The following is a 20,341-nucleotide window of genomic DNA, read 5'->3' on the forward strand; positions in this document are numbered from 1 at the left end:
AGCAGAAAGGAGTGGATGCAGTAATAGTCCCAAGTGACCAAGATGGTATTAACTTGGAAGTTCTCTCAGATGGAGTCTCCAGATCAGGTTGAATGCCTCATAGAGCTTTCTCTGGCCACAGACGTTTCCTCTTTTCCAAGTTGCACACCCTAGCACAGCAAGTGGTAACCCTTTTAGGCTCTCAGAGCTGACTTTTAAGCTTCCCTGCTTCTATGCCGTAAATAGCTCCAAAAGCTTGAGCCTTCTGCCGTTCAGTCCAGCTGGAGGATGAGTGGAATCCCTCTGGAAGCTATCCTGGAAAGAGAAGACATCGAGTTGCAATCTGCTGGGTGTTTTCCCTGGCATTTGCCTACCAGCAAGGGATTCATTTGGTGAGCACAGCCCCGCTGCCTGCCTGCACACCAAGGGGAGCGGAGCAAGATCTGTCTGCTGCTCCTCTGCCTGGCTGCTGCACACCCAGCTCCCGGCTGGGGAGGATGCCCCCTGCGCTCACTTTGAAGCTCATCCTTGGGTGATTTAATGTGGGAAGTGTGCATCCCATTAGGCAGCTGCAGCTTTCACACAGGCCCCAGGGAATACCTAGAAGCAGCCAAGGACCCTCCCTTGGCAAGTTAAAGCTGGCAGCTTTCAAAAGGCATATTGTGGGGATGGATGCCACTCCTTGAGCCAGGCAGTGGCATCTTTCAAGGCACTGGGTGATGATTAGAGAAGGGCTAAAATCATTGCTTTGTGATCGAGAGCCTGTGATTCCCAGAAAATCAATGAAGAGGCTTCCAGGATGGGTAGGTCTCCCTTGAGGAAACAGCTTTTTGCTCAAGCGAAGCAATGGGCGTGCTGCTCTCTGTTTATTCAGCCAGTAAAGCCCCTCGGCAAGAGCTGGAACAATGTAGTTCAAAGCATCCATCCCTGAAGGAAATGAATGATGTGAGTAACATTTGCACTTACAACACTTGGTTTCTCAGATGGTCAAAAACCCAATTTTAGGTGGTTTTAAAGGAAAGAATTTGCAAGCATCTTTGATTTAGCCCAAGGTTGTGCAAGGAATATGGCAACAAGCCGTGAGGAGACAGGGACAAGGAGCTCTTCATGACAGCCAGGAGGTTTTAAGCAAAATACATTCATTAGAAATCCCATTTAGTGCAGTAACTGCATGTCATTACGTTTACTGGGCAGTGAGCAGTTCAGACAACTTCCACCCAGGCCTATAGCCCGAAAGGATGAGATCCATGTATTTGTTATGAGTTGAAACTCAGAATGGCAGAGCTGCTCCCCGAGCCTGTGGTTCCTCCCCATAATCTCCGTCTGCCAGCAGCGCCAGTGTTATCTCTACATCTTTCCATATCTGTTTGACTGCATAGTGAGATCCGTCTCACTCTGTTGTTGCTCCAGGGCAAAGAGGTGACAAGAGAAGCTGTATTCCATTCACAGCAGATCAGAAGTTACCAGAAGTCAAACTGGCAGAGAAAGAACTTTCCATGTATTGGTTAGAGCAGCAGTGGATTGGGCACGGAAGAGTGTGATGCTGGTTATGGCTTCTCTTTGGAGAGTTTAGGCTCTATTCATAGAATCATAGAATAGTTAGGGTTGGAAAGGACCCTAGGGTTGGAAAGGACCATCTAGGGCATGGGCAGGGGGGTTGGAACTAGATGATCTTAAGGTCCAGCATTTAGAGACTGATCTAAAGACCATGGAAATTAATATATGCTGCCATTCCAGCAAAAATACCTGGGTTTTTTTCATGTAATCTTTAAATATTTAGGTTTGATACTTTAAAAGTCTTCATTTTGATGACCAGTGTGTTAAATGCAACATCCTCATGTTTAGGTATCTGGTCTCCCTCTGTTCCTCTCCCTTAATCTCTCTTCCAGTGACACAGGCCAACATGTAGAGGGGAAATAGAGGTTTTTCAACCATCACTCAAAAAACCAAAACAACGCTTCCTATTAGATTCAGTAGCCACATTGCCGTAGGTAAGAAGGTGACTGTGAGTGCACTTCCCTCTGAGGTTGCAAACCCACAAGCCTCAAAAGGCCGGCTGTCAAAGTGGGGAGCCACCAATGCTAAATCTGGTCTTTCTGAGGCTTTTTGTTCCCTTTTAAGAATTCTGGCTGAAAAAAATCAAACCAGAACTGAAACCTTAATAAAGGTCACCAAGCTCGAAAGCAGTGTGTGCAACAGCACGTGAGAACATCCCCTATATTGCCATTGGGAAACCTGAGTGGGGATACTCACTGTGGTCAGCCTGAGGCAGCATATCATATATCCCCGTACTTCATATCTCTTCCCTGCACACTAATGGCTATAGTAGATGATCAGAGTAAGGAAGGGGCAGAGAGCTCCATCATCCTGGGTGCTGCCAGTGCATCGCATCAGCTTAATGTGCCTGGTGACTCTTGAGTGACCAGATTGTAAGACTCCAGCCAAGAACAGGTATTTGTTGCAGGAATAGTGACAGGACAAGGGGTAGTGGCTTCAAGGTGAAATACAGTAGTTTTAGATTAGATCTTAGGCAGAAGCTCTTCCCTGTGAGGGTGCTGAGGCGCTGGCACAGGGTGCCCAGAGAAGCCATGGCTGCCCCATCCCTGGCAGTGTTCAAGGCCAGGTTGGACACAGGGGCTTGGAGCAAGCTGCTCTAGTGGAAGGGGTCCCTGCCCGTGGCAGGGGATGGAACCAGATGAGCTTTAAGGTCCTTTCTAACCCAAACAGGCTGGGATCCTATGATTTGGAAAGGATGGACACACGGAACTCTCCCAATATGTTATGATCTCTTACAAACAATTCCCTCTGGTGCCTTTGGAAATCTTCATCTAATGTCCTGTCCATTCCTGGTCGATATGTAAATACTTTAGCATATATTCTCTTTTCATGCACCTATTTTAAAGCTAGGCTGACTGACCAAATATGCTGCACAAACATCCAAATTCCAAATCACTGTTTTGACCTGATATTTGACCTCCCGGTTTTCTGAGTGCCAGAAGAGACTTTACACCCCACTGCAGCATTTCCAAGAAACTCTGAACAGTTCTGGGGCGTTTTAATATAGAAAAAAAGAAACGTTCCCTGTAAAGGAAAAACAAGATAATGTACGGGCTTGTTTTACTGATCAACATCTCACAGAGACCGCAAACAAAGAGATGCTATCAATAGTTTCATTTTCCAGAGATAAGGTGGCTTGGAGTATAGTTTTCCCTTTCTTTTAGATAAAGATGACATATGCTAGTGTAGAAATAAAGGAAAATAAGGTCATTCTAATTCCTCCACGAAAGGGTAAACCATAGCATAGTAATAGCACAACTGCCTATGACAGAAAGGTGTGTAAAATCCAGATGAGCTCAGGGAGCATGTGACAGGCTGAAGAGGGCATTGGCACCTCCTGATAGCCACACACAGATGGACCACAGGATGTCCTCAGGACTCACCTTAGCTTCTGTAGGTAATGGGGTTCCATTCCTTTCAGAAGAGTTTAAATTGGTTTTAAACCATTTGAACTGACTAACCACAACTAGTGGTGCTCAGGAGCAGTGAGATGGGGGAGCACACCTCAGAGGGACCTTCAGGGTCATCCTTGTTTCATGCTATAGTACAGTCGCCGGAGCTCTCCTGAGCTCCTGACAGGGAAGCCAAGCTTTCCATGCTGCAATGATATTTAGCAAGAGCTGAGGCATCTAAAAGCAAAAAAAGCCCTGAGAGCAACATGCCCATGCTGGGCATTGCACATATTTCAAGTGCATCTCACAACCGACAGTACCCAGAACTAAGCAGGAAAAAGCAGGAATTTTCCACAAAGATCACCAGTTCTTTTGTATGTAAAGGTTTTCCTGATGCCGTTGCTCTCAGTTCAGGATCCTCTTTCACACCAGGAAAGAGAAGCATTGCAGAGCACTCAGATCATAAATCCACTTACCCTTCCTTGCTTGTCCCACTGTGAGATGACCCTGGGTGCTGGATTTCCCTCTCAGCACAGCATGCAGAGGAAGGCAGAACATGCAGAACAGACAGACAGCACAAGGCATTCGCTCTGTGGCTGCTTTAGAGCCCTCCACCAGCCAGAGTTCCATTGCAGCTTGCTTTTCATGCTGGAAGCATTGAAAACCACTGCCGACTGCTTGATTGAAACACAGTGATCTCAATTAAATAATGAAGTAAGCACGGGTGTTGGTTCACACATAGCTGCATGAGTAAGAATAGCCTGGCCCTCTTACATAAGAGTTGGCAGGATTTCCTATACTAGATACAAAGTAGGCTACCTTAGTGCTAGAATGTTTTGAAACATGGAAGAATAGCCCATGAGCTGGTCCATGAAGATAAGCTATGTAGGTCCTATTGCTTTTACAGCAGGCATTTCTATATCTTACCATGAAACCTCATATGGGACCTCTGAGACCCCCTTAAAAAGATGTTCTCCTTCTGCTGCATATATGGCTCTTAACAGGTTGTTTGTCCCACTAGTGTCTGATCTTAGAACTACTGCAGGATCTCCAGTGTAGGAAAAATCAGTGTAACTGCTTAAATTTCCCCTCACTGCATGGCTTAATTCCTTGTGAAGCCTATCTCTAGAATGTTACTTTACGTACTACTTAATCCAGGCTGGCAGTGATCAGTCTGTACTCTATAGGAGCATATATAAGAAGAAGATGGCTTTAGGGAAAGGAAGCTGTTCTTGTGCACTTTATATTCAATTTAGCATCTTCTTCCCACTCCTCTCTTTGGATCTCATCATTTCTTCTGACTCTGCCTTTTTCTTTATGGGCACAAGACAGCGTTGGCCTTCTTGTTTTGCATGAATGCAGTGCCTAGAGACAAGTCTCTACTATAACAACCTCTACAACAAAGCGAAGAACTTCAGATAAACCAAGGAGCTGTAACGTATCTTAGTGCCTGCAAAGACATCACCTACTCCTGTGTCTCAAGTACAACGGGAAAAGAGAAAATGACATGGGAGTTGTGATCTCACCTTCCCAAGGTGCTGGCACATCAGGAAGGGACTCCTGAGGCATGAGAATATCCCAGCCTGGCCAGGAGCAATCACAGGGATGGCTTCAGCAGGCACTAAAACCACTGGGGTGCCCTGGGAGAAGGACTTAAGAACATTATAGGTACCCAGCAACAGGGATGCAGGGGGATACACAACCTTCTCCTTGCCCCCTGGCCAAAGGCAGCCCCATCCTGCTCCCACTTTGTGAGCATCACAAAGCTTCTCCCACCACCAGAGACCTTCCTCTGGGTCAGGGATTTTCACTGGAAAATTGGTTCCTGTTTGCTTTCTTCACATGAGGAAATAAACCACTGTTACCTTTACTCCCTACCATAGCATTACATAGTATATAAACTGGAAAAACAGCTAGACAGCCAGCATCTCATTAAGTAATATGAGGTGTCGTAAGAGCTGGAACACCACCAGCAGCGTGAAAGTCAGGCAGTTACAGGTTTATGTGAGGCATGACAGGTCTGAGTATGCTTTCATATTGCAGGCAAGAAGGGCATAGAAGTGGGTATCCTGGTTCTTCTGGTCTGCCTAATCAGTTTTTATCTATTCCAGGAGTCACTGCATTTAATGTTAGAAATGTGGGGCTCTGAGCATCTGTGAACAAGCCATCAAGCAGATAGATTCTCGCACTCCATTGTGCATGGTGCTGGGGAACGCACCATGAAGGGCAGGTCAATGCAGCCACTGACGGAAGATTGGGTCCGTATCCTGAATTCCATTGATACCAGGGATTTTTTGTGTAATGCAATGACAAAATCACCAGCATACGCAATCAGTGCCCTGCACAAGGGATCTGAATCAGCTGTATTTATGGCTGTTTGCCTGCCAGGCAAAGCAGTGTTTAAAACCCCATCACCAGGTCCCCAAAGAGGATTCCTTAAAACTCCTAATTTCTATCCCTAGATAATGATATTAGTATCATCGCTACAAATTAATGTATTTGATATATCGTAAAGAAAACCATTGACAAAACACCCACCTGCCAAGTCTCTGTGTGCATAAATTGTAATGCCTCATCTTCGAGGCATGGGGTGACCCCCTGCAGCATCACCCAGCCCCACCACAGGATCTCTGTCCTCAGTGACACAGCCGTACACTCACTGCTTCAAAAGCAAGAGTAAGATATGTGTCCGTGTGCTGGGATCCCCCGTGATCCATCACAGCGATGAGTACAACCATACCCCAAAAGCTGCTCATCCCAACCCTGCTGTTCCTGGCCCAGCATCAACCCAACCTCCTGCGAGGCTGCTGTCACCCTCCAATCCAGGGGGAATACACTAGGGAAGCTATTGGCAGGGCTGGATCACCCCAAAATCACCTGCGCGGTGCCCAGTGCGGGGCTGCCTATTGAGAGGGGAGCGTGTGATGCTCTGACAGCAAAAGGACCTGGCGTTGAATGAAAACAAGACAGCAGCAGCACACGGCCATGCTCTGCCATGAGCGAGGTTGCCATCATGTGGCCAAAGCTTTGTATTCACGTCCCAATCACTTTCCATGTCTTTATGTTTTCCCTCCCTATGGCAGGGCGGGCTGGAACTGGATGATCTTTAGGGCGCCTTCCAACCCAAACCATTCTATGAATCTATGACTCTAAATCCTGGGCATCCATCTCAAAACTGGTTTAACTGGATGAAGAAATCAGGAAAACTCACCATACAGCTCCAACGTGAGGCTTAGGGCTTTACATCTCGGGGAGCACTGGGCAGACCAAACCTGGGCACTGAGAGGGCAGGATCATTCACATACACACCTTGTTGCAAACCTCATCAGTTTAATGAATTCATTCTACTTTATGGTGTATATAATGTATAATGTGGGCAGATTAGCACCACCACTTACTTGCATTGAAAAACAAACCTCTCCCAAGTATTATCCTTGGAGACATATTGTGCATCTAAAGAACATGTTTTACATCCATGTGCGTTAAAACAGGTAACATGGAATAGATGAAACCTTAAATGCAGCCAGCAACAAATTCTTTTGTGAAGGTTCATTAATTTTACCCATATTGTTTGTCAGTTCATGTTGTCAAGCTCAAAGGCATCGTGCGCCTCCTTGCCTGCATGTCCTGAGATGAAGCAACACCGGCTCTTTCTCCCACATTTAAGGCCAGTTTTGGGGGAGGCCACGCTTCTGGTTTTAATTCAGGCCCCAGTAAAGAGGAGCCCAAGGTTGGGAACCCCCTTTATGAGTAATGCTCAGAAACCTGAGGTTTTAGGCACTTTCTGCTGAGGTCTTCAAGTCTTGTCACCAATTCCTCCATTCACCCAGGGAAGAGGATACAGGAGTTTCTTTTTCCTTCTCCTCCATAAAGGGGGAAACCTGGACGGCTGCTCCAGGTTGTCTTCAGAAGCTTTTCTTGATGGTGTCTGCTAAACCCATCACTGTGGGACTTTTCCCCTGGAGCTCTTCTCCAAGAGAAGACAGGGGGAACCATTCAGTGCTGTCCCTGAATGGTCCTGATGCCACATGTCCCTCTGCATGTGAGGCTGTTCTCAGCCTCTCCTGCCAATGCCACTAGAGTCCTTTTATCCCAGCAGAGATGGTTCTTCTTGGGTTTCGGCACCAGAAGCTCCATGCTTAGAAAAGAACGCATGGAGACACTGAACAGCATAAACAGAAATAGCCACAACATAAAAGACCCTAGAATAGTTGAAAAGCTGAGGTAGACCAAAGAGAGACCTGGGGCTGCCCCAGCTGTCTCAGTAGGATTGCAGCAAAGAGCTGGACGTCTGAAGCTGGCCTGTGTATTGTAGAGAACAGTTTGGGATAAGCTCTGCATCCCTCAGAGACCTCCTTTGGTGCTGCAAAGGGATGCCTGCAGGGTTTGGCAGCTGGCAGGTTGGACTGTTGTGTCAGGGAGATCAGGTCTAACAAGTCACCTCTAGCAGGTCTCTGGAGGGCTACACAAGATGAGTTAGGTAAAGCAATAGCCAGCCATTTATATGACTTGGTTTATTGTTTTCTGAAGAAAAAGAGCAGCTGAGCCTCTAATTTAACATCCTTCCTTTTCCCAATTCAATTTATACCTTAGAAAACAGAGAGGTTATTGAAGCCCTTCACATTTTTTCCCTGATAATATGTTAAATTGTGGCAAACGGGAGAGTTCTGTGTCCATTCGTATGGGTAGAGTCATCCATTCTTTTGATCCTGAAAGCAAGCCAGGATTTGGTGGGAATCCAGCCCTTCCTGGACCAAAGGGCCCTGCACACCCACCTCACCTCCCCCTTTCCTTGCTCACAAAGAGGAGCATTATATACAATGTCATACAAACGATGCTCCGTGGCTGATGTTGGTGGGTTGGTTTGGGTGTATCTCACTTGTGGGTAAGGGAAGCAAGTTGTTCTCTTGGCTCAATAGGAAAATGTCACTGGTGATAAAGCCCAACACCACCATGGGGATAATGAAGGTGCTCTGAGACAAAAGAGGGAAAGATGTGATAAGAAAACAGTCTTTGGATTTGATGGAGCTGGTGCAGTTTTCAGTGTCCTCCAGGGACTAAGTCCATGGCAGAAGAGAAAGCAGATGCTGTCGGTGCAGGATGAGAGTCTTCGGTCAGAGCAGCTGATCCCTCTCCAACACCACACTGCTGGTTTGGCTCAGGACAGTAGGAGGCTTCCAGGTGTTCCCAGCAACACTTTTGGAATAAGAAAGAAGGAGGTTTATGAAGTACTGCAGGAAAGAGCAAAGACTGCCGAGAATGAGTATTAAACTGCTAAAAAGGGTCTTTAATTGGATATTTTTAATGCTGCTCCTTTACGCAACCCTAGGTTTATGAGAGAAAGAGTAAAACTGTGAGTTGGTGGTCAAGACACTTCAAAAGGGCTTAATTTCAGGTCTTTATGGGAGGATCAAGGGAGGAATTGATACCGTGCAGGGACTTAGGTGAGAATCATATTTCACAACTTATAAAACATTAGAGAATATTTTCCTTTCAAATTCTCTTTTGTGATTTAGACCGATGAAAACAATCACAAGAATCAGTGAAATTCCAGCAGTCTGGAATAAAACCTAAATCCATTGTCTGCTCCACATCCCACAGACCCAGGTTTGAAAAGCAACTGTTCAGATGTAGGTTACCTGTCTTCCAGAGGATCTATACAATTGCAAGTCCATTTGATTCAAAGATGAATTCTCTAATCAAGCTAAAGGGTCTTTATGTGCTGACCTGGAAGTTAAGGATTGGTCTCAGTTTGGTCTCTTTTCATTGCTTTGAGAGAAAGTTCATAGCCAAGAAACATGGCTGAACACATTGGGAATCCTCGCACTGCATTGACCGTGATGCCCCTAAAAAAGACCTGTTGGGGATGGAAAAAGGTTAGAGCATAGGAATATATGGGGTCTTTTAAGAAGAAGAAAACAGTGAATGAAGTCATAGTGGGATTCTGAAGAACCAGAATCCACTCTTGCTGCTGGTCGTTGCTGAAGTCTGTGCTGGAGAATGGAAAAGTAATGGCAAAAGTCACTGGTATCACTGAGCTCTGTGCTCCCATCTGTATCTGCCCAGAGGAGGTACAAGAAGTAAAGGGTAAAAAACATCCTTGTGTAGAGCAGAAAGCAAGAAACCCAAAATGTGTTCCAGTGTTGTCCTACCTAGCTACAGCCCCTTCTTCCCTTGGCACAGATGAGTCCATTGGGATCATCCAAACCCTGCGGTACAAGGAGGCTGTTGGTTTCATGCAGCAAATGCTGTTTCCCAGGGCTGGGTCTGCGGTTGCAGAGGAAAACCAGATTTACTTTGTACCGTGCTCAGAACCGCCTCTCACCACCAGCTTTGGGGAAAATACTTGATAAAAGCTGGTATTTTCACATAAGGGTTCCTAAAAGCCAAGCTTTGGCGCCAGCATTTTCTTTCATTAAGATAACAAATACCTGCAGCCAGTCTTCCTCATTCTGCTCATATACCGGTTTTGAAAAGATGCTGGCACTTACAAGAGTGAAAGACCCTGTGGCTTTTGGGTGCTTGAACAGCAAAGTGCTTTGTGGAGAGCGGAGAGGGGCCCTTGTTGCTCCTGTTTACAAGACAAGGGTTGCAGGGGGCATCTCTGCTGGCCTGTTTCTCACAGAACCCCTGCTTTAACCACCCAGGCGCATCGCTGCGGTCACTAACCTAAACACCACGTCTTCAAAATGGACTTGAAAAGTCACATCGGCCAAGCCAGCCCCCTTCCAGGCTTTACAAAGGCAAAGCTCCCGTGGCTGCTGTACGGAAGCATGGAATAGCTCAGCTCCAAGAACAAAAGCCCATAGATTAAAGTGTCTCATGAGCATTTCCCTTGAAATACTGAGCTCTGCTAAACACCACCGTATCTTGTATCCAGTAAATCCAGTGCATGGTGCTGCCTTGCACAAGGCAGAATTCAAGTACGTTCGCATAGCTTAGGGTGGAGTTTGCTAACATGAAATTGCAATATTGGGATATTTAGGATATTATTGATTCATTGGGGTGGTTTATTTTGTTAAGAAAATAGAATTGTCTGGGAGGAAATTCCATTTTCTTGTGCAGTATCCAAGCAGTAACAAAAGAGCCAAGTTAAATGAGGATTTATGAAGGAAAGCCCAGAGTCATAAGCTTTTCCCATCAGAATGAACACACCTGACTATGCAGAAAGAAGAGAACTGTGCTGACTTGGTTGTGTGTATACAGGCAATTACTTCCAGCACTGTGAATGCTGTTCCTTTGTCCCCAGATGAAAACATCCAAACCTGAGTTTGCCATTTGCCAGTTGTGTGTCTCCTTACAAGAGAAGGATCCAGTCTTATCACCAACTGCTATGCAGGCCTGTTGCCAGCTTTAGTCTGCGTGCCAGGCATGACAGCAACAAAACTGCAACCAGCGTGGACCTCCAACAAAAACAACTGAGTGTGCCTGACTGACTTGTTAATATTCAGGCAGGACAAGGCAGGTAGGGGATGACGATGGAAAGAGAAGGGAAAACACAGGGAAATTCCCTTTTCAAACACGCTCTGTTTTACTGTGAAGCCACATGCCAAAGTGAACACACAGGGCAGGCAGCCTGCAGAGAGCCTGACCCTCCAAGCACAGTCTTTAGCATCTCTCCAGGTACTTGTACTTCATAGCAAAGTGGCTTTCTTCATTTACCAGCAAAACCCAAACCAGACTGCAGGCCCAGTGTCAGCTGGCATAACATCGTGGCATGTTGGCAGATACTGAAATCACAGCGGCTTGTGATTTTGGAGCTTAGTTTTCTTTCTGTAACTTGTTACTTTGCCCTCTGAATGTGAAAATTAGCGCTTTGGAGCCAAGAGCCCACGTGATGTTTTGGTGGCAGCTTAAGTAGAGATTTATTTCAATATCAGGAGACATCACTTCTCGTAACCATGCACTGGCAACGCAATAAAGCTGCAGACCCTGGTTCTTTGCCATCCACCTTTAGCTGAGGCAAAGCTTGCAGGCAGAACGAACACCTTTTATTACACTAAGAGACAAAGTCAGAAGGACATGAGCTTGGTTTTGGCACACAGCCCTTCTTCACGTTGGAAACCAAAGCAATTCTGATTTAAGAGCATTTTCAACCAGCTCCATCTTGGTGCAAAATGAGGGCAGGCATTGCAAAAGGCAGCATCAGCTCCACCAAAGCATTACCCAGGGCAGCCAAACACACCCAGGGTGCCACTGGAATGATTGCCCGTTGATTCCAGTGTCAATGGGAAACATTTGACCTCTGCGTTTTATAAAAGCAATCACAGAGGTGAGATTTTCAATCTCTGATTTATACTAAGTCAAATCATACTCACATTTAAATGCACTGACATGAAGTGTTATTGTAAGTTAATTACACCAGCAGACTGTGACCCCCAGTCATTCATTTTTCCATTGCTGTAAGGCACATTATTACTCTATTGGGATATAAAAGAATCTCCACTATAATTACCTACTGTCATTATTATAATCACAGTAATGGGCTTTAGCTGCCTCTCAACCCTGCAGAGAGGTTTGAAACATCCATTGTACTTTCCAATTAAAATTAAATGCCTAATACCCAGGCTTCACTTCAAATATCACTTACTTTTAAGCCCTCGTTCTGGTAGCTCTGCAAGATGCAGTCAAGGGTCCCTTTGTACTTGCTCAAATAAACTCCATCAGCCTGAAGCCGACTTTTCACAACGTCCATTGGAGTAGCAGTCCCCCAGGAAATGGCTCCTAGAAAAATGCAGAAGTATTTGAACAGTTCCTTCTCTCTATTTCCTTGGTTACAGTCAGTGAACTCCGACCTTCACCTCTCCTCTACCCCATTGTATTCATGGGGTTTTCACTGCAGGGCATTCAGCCTGCTCAGGTGCAGGTATTTCTAGGAGCAAAGCTCCCTGTTTCTGGATGGAGCACTGAGGTTTTGGGGGTGATGCTGATAATCCAATGCAGGCAGTCCAAGGGTGTCCTCCATGATGCAAATCTTCTGCTGTGCTTTTGGTAGAGCGTAGACATGTTGTGGGAAAAGCTCAAGCTGCACAAAACCTGGAATCCTCAGAGAATACTGTTGAAAACCAAGGTTTGAGCTGAGAAAACAAGAGAGCTCCATCACATGTAGGCAGGATTACACCCAACACAGCTGAGCTACCTCATCATTCTTATAAGGGAACAGGCCATTTACATTAATTAGCCTGCAGCTGAGTGGGATTTTTTGCCTGACAAGGTCAGCAAGCAGCCCCAATGCATGGCTGTTGGACAGACAAGAGTTTGTATGGACCAGTATGAGTGTTGGGGTATGATGGAGTACTGCCCAGATGGGCCAGGGCTCTGTTTAGTTGCAGGAGAAACAGAGATGGCATTTTGTGCTCATTACCTGAGCTAAAGATTGACTTTCCTTTAGGGGTCTGTGATTAGAAATAGCCAGGAAACGGGGAGTGGGTGCAGGGGTGGCTTTATACATGGGAGTGCGATGAGAGATGTACGTCAGTCCTACTGCGGGTGTACACAGGGAAGAATAAGAAGATTAATAACAGCCAGCTCTGCTTCTGCTGCCTGTGGGTAGGGTGTACACCCTCCTGGTGGGGAGCCAACAGGTTGAAGTCCTCTTCTGGAGGCATCTTGGCTGCCTGGGGATCACTGGCAGTGCGATGTGCAGGCTGCCGTGGGACATCCAGGGAGATGAAGGTGCTGGCTGTGCTCCTTCTTGCTGACATTGAACCTGATGAAAGTCTGATAACACAACTTCCATAAGGCTTGCCAAGTCATAAGGAGCAGCTGTGGTGCCAGGAGATCTGGCCCTAGGGGAAGGAGCTTGCTCATCCCCATGTCCTCTCCTGGTGACCCTATAATCTCCCCTTGGAACCTTCCCATCCTTGTTTCGCCAGTGTTGAGGGAAACAAAGGTGCTTACCTGCTACTCCCCCTGCCAGCCAGATGGAGGAGGGATTAGGGGAAATGCATCCATCAGGAGTAATCCAGCCACAGAAGATTGTGTAAGGGATGAAATAGAGGCAGTACCCAGGAACATCCCTCAAAAGCATTGCTCCTGCGCCTCGGTATATTCCTGCTATCCCCTCTTTCTGTAGGACTGTCTTGATGCAGTGAATTGGACCTCGATACACAGGAAATCCAGGAACTGTGGGCTTTAGTTTCATGTTTGCTGCAAAACAAAGAGATACAAATATTATAATAAATATATTGCTACAGAACTGCTCTCAAAAGCCCACCATCATTGATGAGAAATCACTGCCATCCATTTCTTTCCCCTGGATCATTACATAGTGGGTGGGGAAAAGGTTTAAGAAAGGGAATGCAGAAGGAAGCATTTTTAGCTCGAGTCATAGAATCATAGAATGGTTTGGGTTGAAGGCATTACAGATCACTCATTCCAATCCCCTGCCACGGACAAGGACACCTTCCACTAGAGCAGGTTGCTCCAAGCCCCTTCCAACCTGGCCTTGAACACTGCCAGGGATGGGGCAGCCACAGCTTCTCTAGGCTTCCTAATAACCTAATCTAAATCTTCACTTTCAGCTTAAAGCCACCCCTCCTTGTCCTGTCACTACATATCCTTATAAAGAGCCCCTTTCCAGATTTCTTATAGCCCCTTTAGGCACTGGAGCTGCTCTAAGGTTTCCCAGAGCCTTCTCTTCTCCAGGCTGAACCAGCCCAGCTCTCTCAGCCTGTCTTCAGAGGTGTTCCAGCTCTCTGATCATCTTCATGGCCCTCCATTGCAGTGGCACGAGGCAGCAGGGAGCCAGGCCTTGAAGCAAAGCTGTCCTAAAGCTCCCAGTGAACACCAAGGACTGGCAGAGAAAGGAAGAAGATGCTCTTTCTCCCTACCTTGGATGTACGGCTGCGTTTGCATCTGGAGCCTTATCTTTACCAGGTCCACAGGAGTGCCGATACCCACGGAGATGAACCCAGCCACCATGCTGGCCAGAGCCACGTCGCCGAGCACCGGTGTGCTATCCGGGTCTCCATGCCGGAGCTGGCTGAGGAGCCGCTGCGTGTTGCTGAAGACACCGAACACCACGGAGCTGTAGACAGCCATGGTGGCCAGAGGGAAGGACATGCCTTTGAAGAAGCCAACCACCTACCCAGGGAAGGGAGCCGGAGTTAGGAGGGTGAATGGGACTGAGCAGCGCAAACCCAGCTTGTCTGTGAGGGTAGAGATGCAAATCCAAGCAGCAGATGTCTCCTGAACCAATCGTCTGCACAGGGAAATGAACTGATACTGCTAAAGGCTTGTCAGGATTGTGCAGGGTACAGGATATGCTGGAAGCACAGGGACCCATGTGAAAGTCCCTGTTATGGACAGCTTCTGTCCTAGCATCACCAGACTCAGCAAAATACCTCCAGTAGAGCTTTCCCAGCAGGCACATGCAAAAGAGCCACTGTGGATGTAACACCCTGACCCATGTGAGGACATTTATCCCTCCATGCCAGGGATCTGTCTTTTCCCTGTAGAAGTACCCAGGAGCATTGCCTAGAGTTAAGCAAGAGAAGAATGTAGGGATTTACAGGCTTAACTGCATTGACTCGATTGATCTTCATATAACTGCTGGTGTCAACAGTGGTTTTGTATAATTGCATTATGTGTTTAGCAATTGATCCATTGATCTATTTGCATTTTCAGTAAGATAAAGTACTTACAGACTCATTTCTGTACACAGTGAGAACACAACTGAGTGTATTTCCATAGCCTTGCCCAGCTTGCAAACGAGTCTGCAAAAGACATCCATAAAATGTGATTAAAATCCCATGCTTCCAGCCCAGGGAAACTCATGCTACACAAACAATGTGATTTTTACTTTGAGAGCAAATCATAGAATCACAGAATAGTTAAGGTTGGAAAGGACCTTAAGATCATCCAGTTCCAACCCCCTGCCATGGGCAGGGACACCTCACACTAAACCATCTCACCCAAGGCTTCATCCAACCTGGTCTTGAACACTGCCAGGGATGGAGCATTCACAACCTCCCTGGGCAACCCATTCCAGTGCCTCACCACCCTCACAGGAAAGAATTTCCTCCTTATATCCAATCTAAACTTCCCCTGTTTCAGTTTTAACCCGTTACCCCTTGTCCTGTCACTACAGTCCCTAATGAAGAGTCCCTCCCCAGCATCCCTATAGGCCCCCTTCAGATACTGGAAGCTGCTCTGAGGTCTCCACGCAGCCTTCTCTTCTCCAGGCTGAACAGCCCCAACTTTCTCAGCCTGTCTTCATACAGGAGGTGCTCCAGCCCCTGATCCTCCTCGTGGCCTCCTCTGGACTTGTTCCAACAGTTCCATGTCCTTTTTATGTTGAGGACACCAGAACTGCACACAATGCTGCAGGTGAGGTCTCACAAGAGCAGAGCAGAGGGGCAGGATCACCTCCTTCGACACGCTGGTCATGCTGCTTTGGATGGAGCCCAGGATACGGTTGCTTTTTGGGCTGCAAGCACACACTGAAGCCGGCTCATGTTCATTTTCTCATCAACCAACACCCCCAAGTCCTTCTCCGCAGGGCTGCTCTGAATCTCTTCTCTGCCCAACCTGTAGCTGTGCCTGGGATTGCTCCCACCCAGGTGTAGGACCTTGCACTTAGTTGTAAAGAAAACAGAGTGATAAAACAAGATAGATGTGCATCCACAGGGCTCAACAGGACCGCAGAGGTCCGAAGCATTCTGCAACATCTGGAATCGGTGACTGTCAAATTGCTCTCCAGTACAGACCAGCTACCTTGGCCCAGGACAGCAGACTGGTGTGCGGTGCTCTCCTTGGCAGAGTCCTGATCTATGTGGAAATTGAAGAGTGATGTGGTCCTCTCCATCTGGGGACTGTTAGTGGAGGCTGGGATGTATTCTTAAGGCATCCATCTAAAGGTGTTCTAAAGGAGAGGCGTGCTCCCCTGGCAGGCTTTCAGGGTCCTTCTGATCTAAGGTAGATCTTAAGACATACATATACTAAATGGAGCTGAAACAATTCAGCTCTGTCTCAGGAATTGTCCATGCTTCACTTAAAAATACATTTTTACATCATTTAACACAAATGTTCCTGGAAAGCAATGGTTATACACCTTCCAAACAATGTCTACAGCAGCTGGGTGAAATGGTGCAGAAGTCACGACAAAGCCTGTATGGTTCCACGTGCTTTCCCCTTCTCACATATAGCATATAATCATCACAGAGTGGTTTGGCTTGGAAGGGACCTTAGAGATCATTCCGCTCCAACCCCTGCCACGGGCAGGGACACCTTCCACTAGAGCAGCTTGCTCCAAGCCCCTGTGTCCAACCTGGCCTTGAGCACTGGGATTCTATGACCAGCACCATCACCCTGCAAGCGCCTGCCCAGTGGGGTGCTGCGGTGGGACCACGCTAACAGGGTCACCTCTCGCTGTTCTATGCTGCTGTCTGAACAGGCTGAGGACTGCTGCTCTGCTCCAGGCTTAGCCACAGGCCATGGGGAAGGCAGCAGCAAAAGCAGAGCATTTACCGAGCCCTCACAAACAAGCTGGTGCTCATGCAGCGCACAGTGCACAACCCCAGCAGGCCCGGGCCATGGGGGCAGACCAGTGCCATGAATCACACCAGGGGTGATGGAGATAGGGGAGAACCACTGGGGAGGCTGCCTGCACCCTGAGCAGGACAGGACAGGGCAGCCACAGTGCACAGCCCTGCCTTCCCTCTTGGCTTCATCTGGATGCTTAGCCCAGACATTTCCATTCTGCCTCCATGGGCTTGTTGTTTTTTCTTTTACACAGTAACCAGGTATTTAGAGGTTCAGGTTAATGCATTTTTTGAGTAACTGAGGGAAACGGAGTGTCCTCACAAACTGCTCCTCGCACACATGCCCCCCCGCAAAGCTGTTAACACCTGGCACTGAAACCCCTGCTGGCATCTCCCTCAAAGTCAATTGATACCAGCATGGATATTCCAAAGGAAAATCCTCCTTTTTGGTGTGTTTTGATTAGAAAGGGCTCCGGGGTGGTGCCCAGAAACTGCAGAAGGTTCCTGGGGAAATGAATGCAATGTGGAGGATGAAAAGTGAGTACATGTAAAACTATTCAGTGTGGCAAGGCTGTGGGAAAAACCAGCTGCTTGGATTTGATGGAGGCTGCGATATGGGGAAGGGGCCAGCTGAAGGAGGAGACCTGCTGGGTGGGAACCCTGGTGCGGGTACCCCATACCCCATCCCACTGCCTCCTCTTCCAGGTGGGGAAGGACACCCCCCCCCCCATCCCCTGGATGCTGCAAATGCCGTTGAGCTGCCCCATTGCTGGCTTAGTGCTGTGTAAAACACTCTCCTTTCCACCTCCCTTCCCCTAAATTTGGAAAGGCAACAAGTCTGCCTGCTTGGTATTCCCAAGCAACAGAGGTGTCAGCCTGGCACTTGTCTTTATAAGCGCTGAAGGATGGGCTCGTTCTTTCTTGGCATCCAGAAACTCGGTGCTTCCCAGCAGGATCCTCTCTCAGTAGCTGCCAAACTCCCCCAAGCCTGGCAATGATGCCCTGACCTCCAGCCTGAGGTGGGATTGCCTTGGCAACCCCCAGCAGAGCCAGCCTGTGCTGCCCATGCCCATTGCTGGGGTGGCACAGGCAGCCTCATGGCTCCGCTGTGTGGGGTCTGCATCCATCCTCACATGGCAGTGCTCCTGGGACTGATACCCCCTTAGCAGCTTAGGAAGGATAGGGATGGCAACCATCTCCTGATCCCAGGGTGCGTGCAACAGGGCAGCTGTGATGGCTTGGGAAGGGATTTGGCGTAGCTCTGCACTGGTCCACCCTCCCCATCGCCCTCCAAGGGTCTCTAAGGTGCAAACGGGAGCACTGGCCCTTGGGTTTGCCACCTCTGACAGCCCTGACTGAGGCCAGCAACAAGGCTGGAGCCAGATCAGAGCCCACGGGCAGAGCAGTGGAAGGAACAAAAGGACTCAGAGCTGTCTATCACACTGTACAGAAAGAGAAAGGAATGGGTTCTTCCTCTGTCTCTGCATCAGTGGGGTAAATCAGCTTGGTTGGGTCAGGCTGTACTGTCTGCATCATGCTAGCAAATATCTTTTTACGTGTCTAAATCATTCCCTCTGTGAACAGTTGTCTTGCAGGAATAGTAAATACCATGTCTCATAGCACTGGGATAACAGCTTCAGCACTCTGCCCTCCCAGCATTGCCAGCACTAGGAGAACACGTAAAAATGTGCCTGCAGCAAAACAAATATAGTTCCCCCATTGCCCTTTGAATACTTGTCTGTAGCAAAGTCCAATAAAACATTGTCCAAATTGTTTGTTAAACCACACATAAGGCAAAGCCAGGTTGAATTTTCAGCATTCATCCTCGCACGTATCAGCCAGTTCTTTCAGTTTCTCACTCAAAACAAGCATTGAAGAGGAAAAAAGTCTATTAAAGCATTTCTACCCAGGCTAATTCCCCTTTGGGGTGATGGGGTAAGTGAAGGTGTGAAGCATCGTCTCGAGAGAGGCTCCCTGTCAGTGGGGGGTTGTGTGGTGACAGGAGAACATGGTTCAAAGCGATTTACCTTGATGGTGTCCAGGGGGTGACCAACAACAACGCTGGCAGCTCCTGGGGATGGAAATAAAGCGTTATACAAAACACTGAGGATGCTTTTGTGATGGGATGGGAAGCGATGGGTTTATAGGGGAGAAGGAGAGATTTCCATAGGAAATATTCCTTTTTCTCCTGGACGTTGTAACCTTGAGGCTGCCTGCGGTCCAGTGCTGTGATGTAAACTGCTGGCTGCTCAGCCCCTGGACGTCCTGTCCCAGTCCCGGGGTGTGCAGCAATAGCATGGGGTCAGCAGGGCCGGGGGAGTGACTGCACTGCCTCCACGCGCTGCAGTGATCCAAAAACCAAGCTGCTCACCTAACTTTTTGGCCGAGGCCCTGTGCTTTTAGAGTCAGCTAACCTATTGGCCTGGTCAGGATCCATGGGCCATCTCACACCCCCTTCCTGAGCCTGGTGTGAGCAGCAGCCTCAGCAGAGCTCTGGTCTGCGATGGGCGGTGTGTGATAGAACCTCTGTCCTGCTGCTTCTGCAGTGCATCCGTGGCAACTTAGCTGTGCACCTTATCAGCTATTAAACCCAGTGGGAACCCTCAGTACTGATGCCTCTACACATCCTCACGCTTCCTTCTCTTTCTGGTGTCTGTTTTCCCGGTAGTGGCACTCAGCATTGCCAGCAGACAGGATCAATATCCCTCCCTGGCCATCAGCCTGTTTGCCGAAGCAAGACCGTGGGGTCAAAGCCCTGCAGTACCTTTTCAGGGTAGGGGACTGGGGGACCCAACTTTGCCACTGCGTGCCCCGGAGCTCCCCTTCGGTGCTTCCAGCGGGGAGAGCCGGCAGTGTGCAGTCACAGCCGCATCGCATGTACCGGTACTTCAGTTTTAAGTATCCCGTCCGCGGATATCGCATTAAACTGCACTTGCGAGGCAAAGCAAAGCAAAGCAAAGCAAAGCAAAGCGCGCATCCGCTGGTGCGAGCGCGCCGGCCCGATGCACAGCTCCTGGGTACCACCGGGGTTTACGCTCCCGTTCCCCCTCGCTGCCGTCCTCCCCCCGGGCCCACCGCATCACTTACCGCCCACCCAGCCCGCCGCGAAGTCCTGCAGCTGCACGCTGTCCATGCTGCGCTCCGAGCCCGCCCCGACGGGCGGCGGGTCCCAATCGCCCGGGGGTCCCCACCGAAGAGCGGTCCGCACCGGGCAGGCGGTGACAGTGGACGGGGTCCCGTGTCCCGTTCCCCCCCCCCCCCCCGCCCCTCTCCGGCCCCGAGCCGTGGATCGCACCGAGCCGGCGGTCCCCGTCGGGCACGGGGTGACAGCGGACGGGGCGGTCGCACGGCACCGGGGTCCCCGCAGCAGCCCCGCCGGCCGCCGCACGGTGTCTCACGGCCGCCGTGACATCACGCACCGGGGCTTAA

General features: G+C 48.6%; 1 protein-coding gene across 4 annotated transcripts; it reads right to left on the reverse strand.

Annotated features, from left to right (window-relative positions):
• Position 1: 1 nt before the first annotated feature.
• On the reverse strand, positions 2-20,130 carry SLC25A48 (solute carrier family 25 member 48). 4 transcript variants are annotated; one of them, XM_061457036.1, is made up of 8 exons: positions 20,000-20,130; positions 18,940-18,983; positions 15,074-15,145; positions 14,261-14,513; positions 13,329-13,577; positions 12,019-12,152; positions 9,156-9,285; positions 8,485-8,624 (listed from the first exon to the last, which is right to left on the reverse strand). In XM_061457036.1, the coding sequence occupies exons 1-7, from the start codon at positions 20,043-20,045 to the stop codon at positions 9,163-9,165; spliced, it is 921 nt and encodes a 306-aa protein (XP_061313020.1). In that variant the 5' UTR covers positions 20,046-20,130; the 3' UTR covers positions 8,485-8,624; positions 9,156-9,162. The 4 variants fall into 4 exon arrangements, 3 of the variants coding, with proteins under 3 accessions (XP_061313021.1, XP_061313019.1, XP_061313020.1); XR_009744017.1 differs by having other exon boundaries at positions 8,486-8,624; positions 9,068-9,285; XM_061457037.1 differs by lacking the exons at positions 8,485-8,624; positions 9,156-9,285 and adding an exon at positions 2-294.
• Positions 20,131-20,341: the final 211 nt, after the last annotated feature.

Source organism: Pezoporus flaviventris, unplaced genomic scaffold (genome assembly GCF_033815535.1).
Source record: "Pezoporus flaviventris isolate CSIRO_AGI_PZ_B2104156 unplaced genomic scaffold, CSIRO_AGI_Pfla_v1 ptg000023l, whole genome shotgun sequence".
Classification (NCBI taxonomy): domain Eukaryota; kingdom Metazoa; phylum Chordata; class Aves; order Psittaciformes; family Psittacidae; genus Pezoporus; species Pezoporus flaviventris.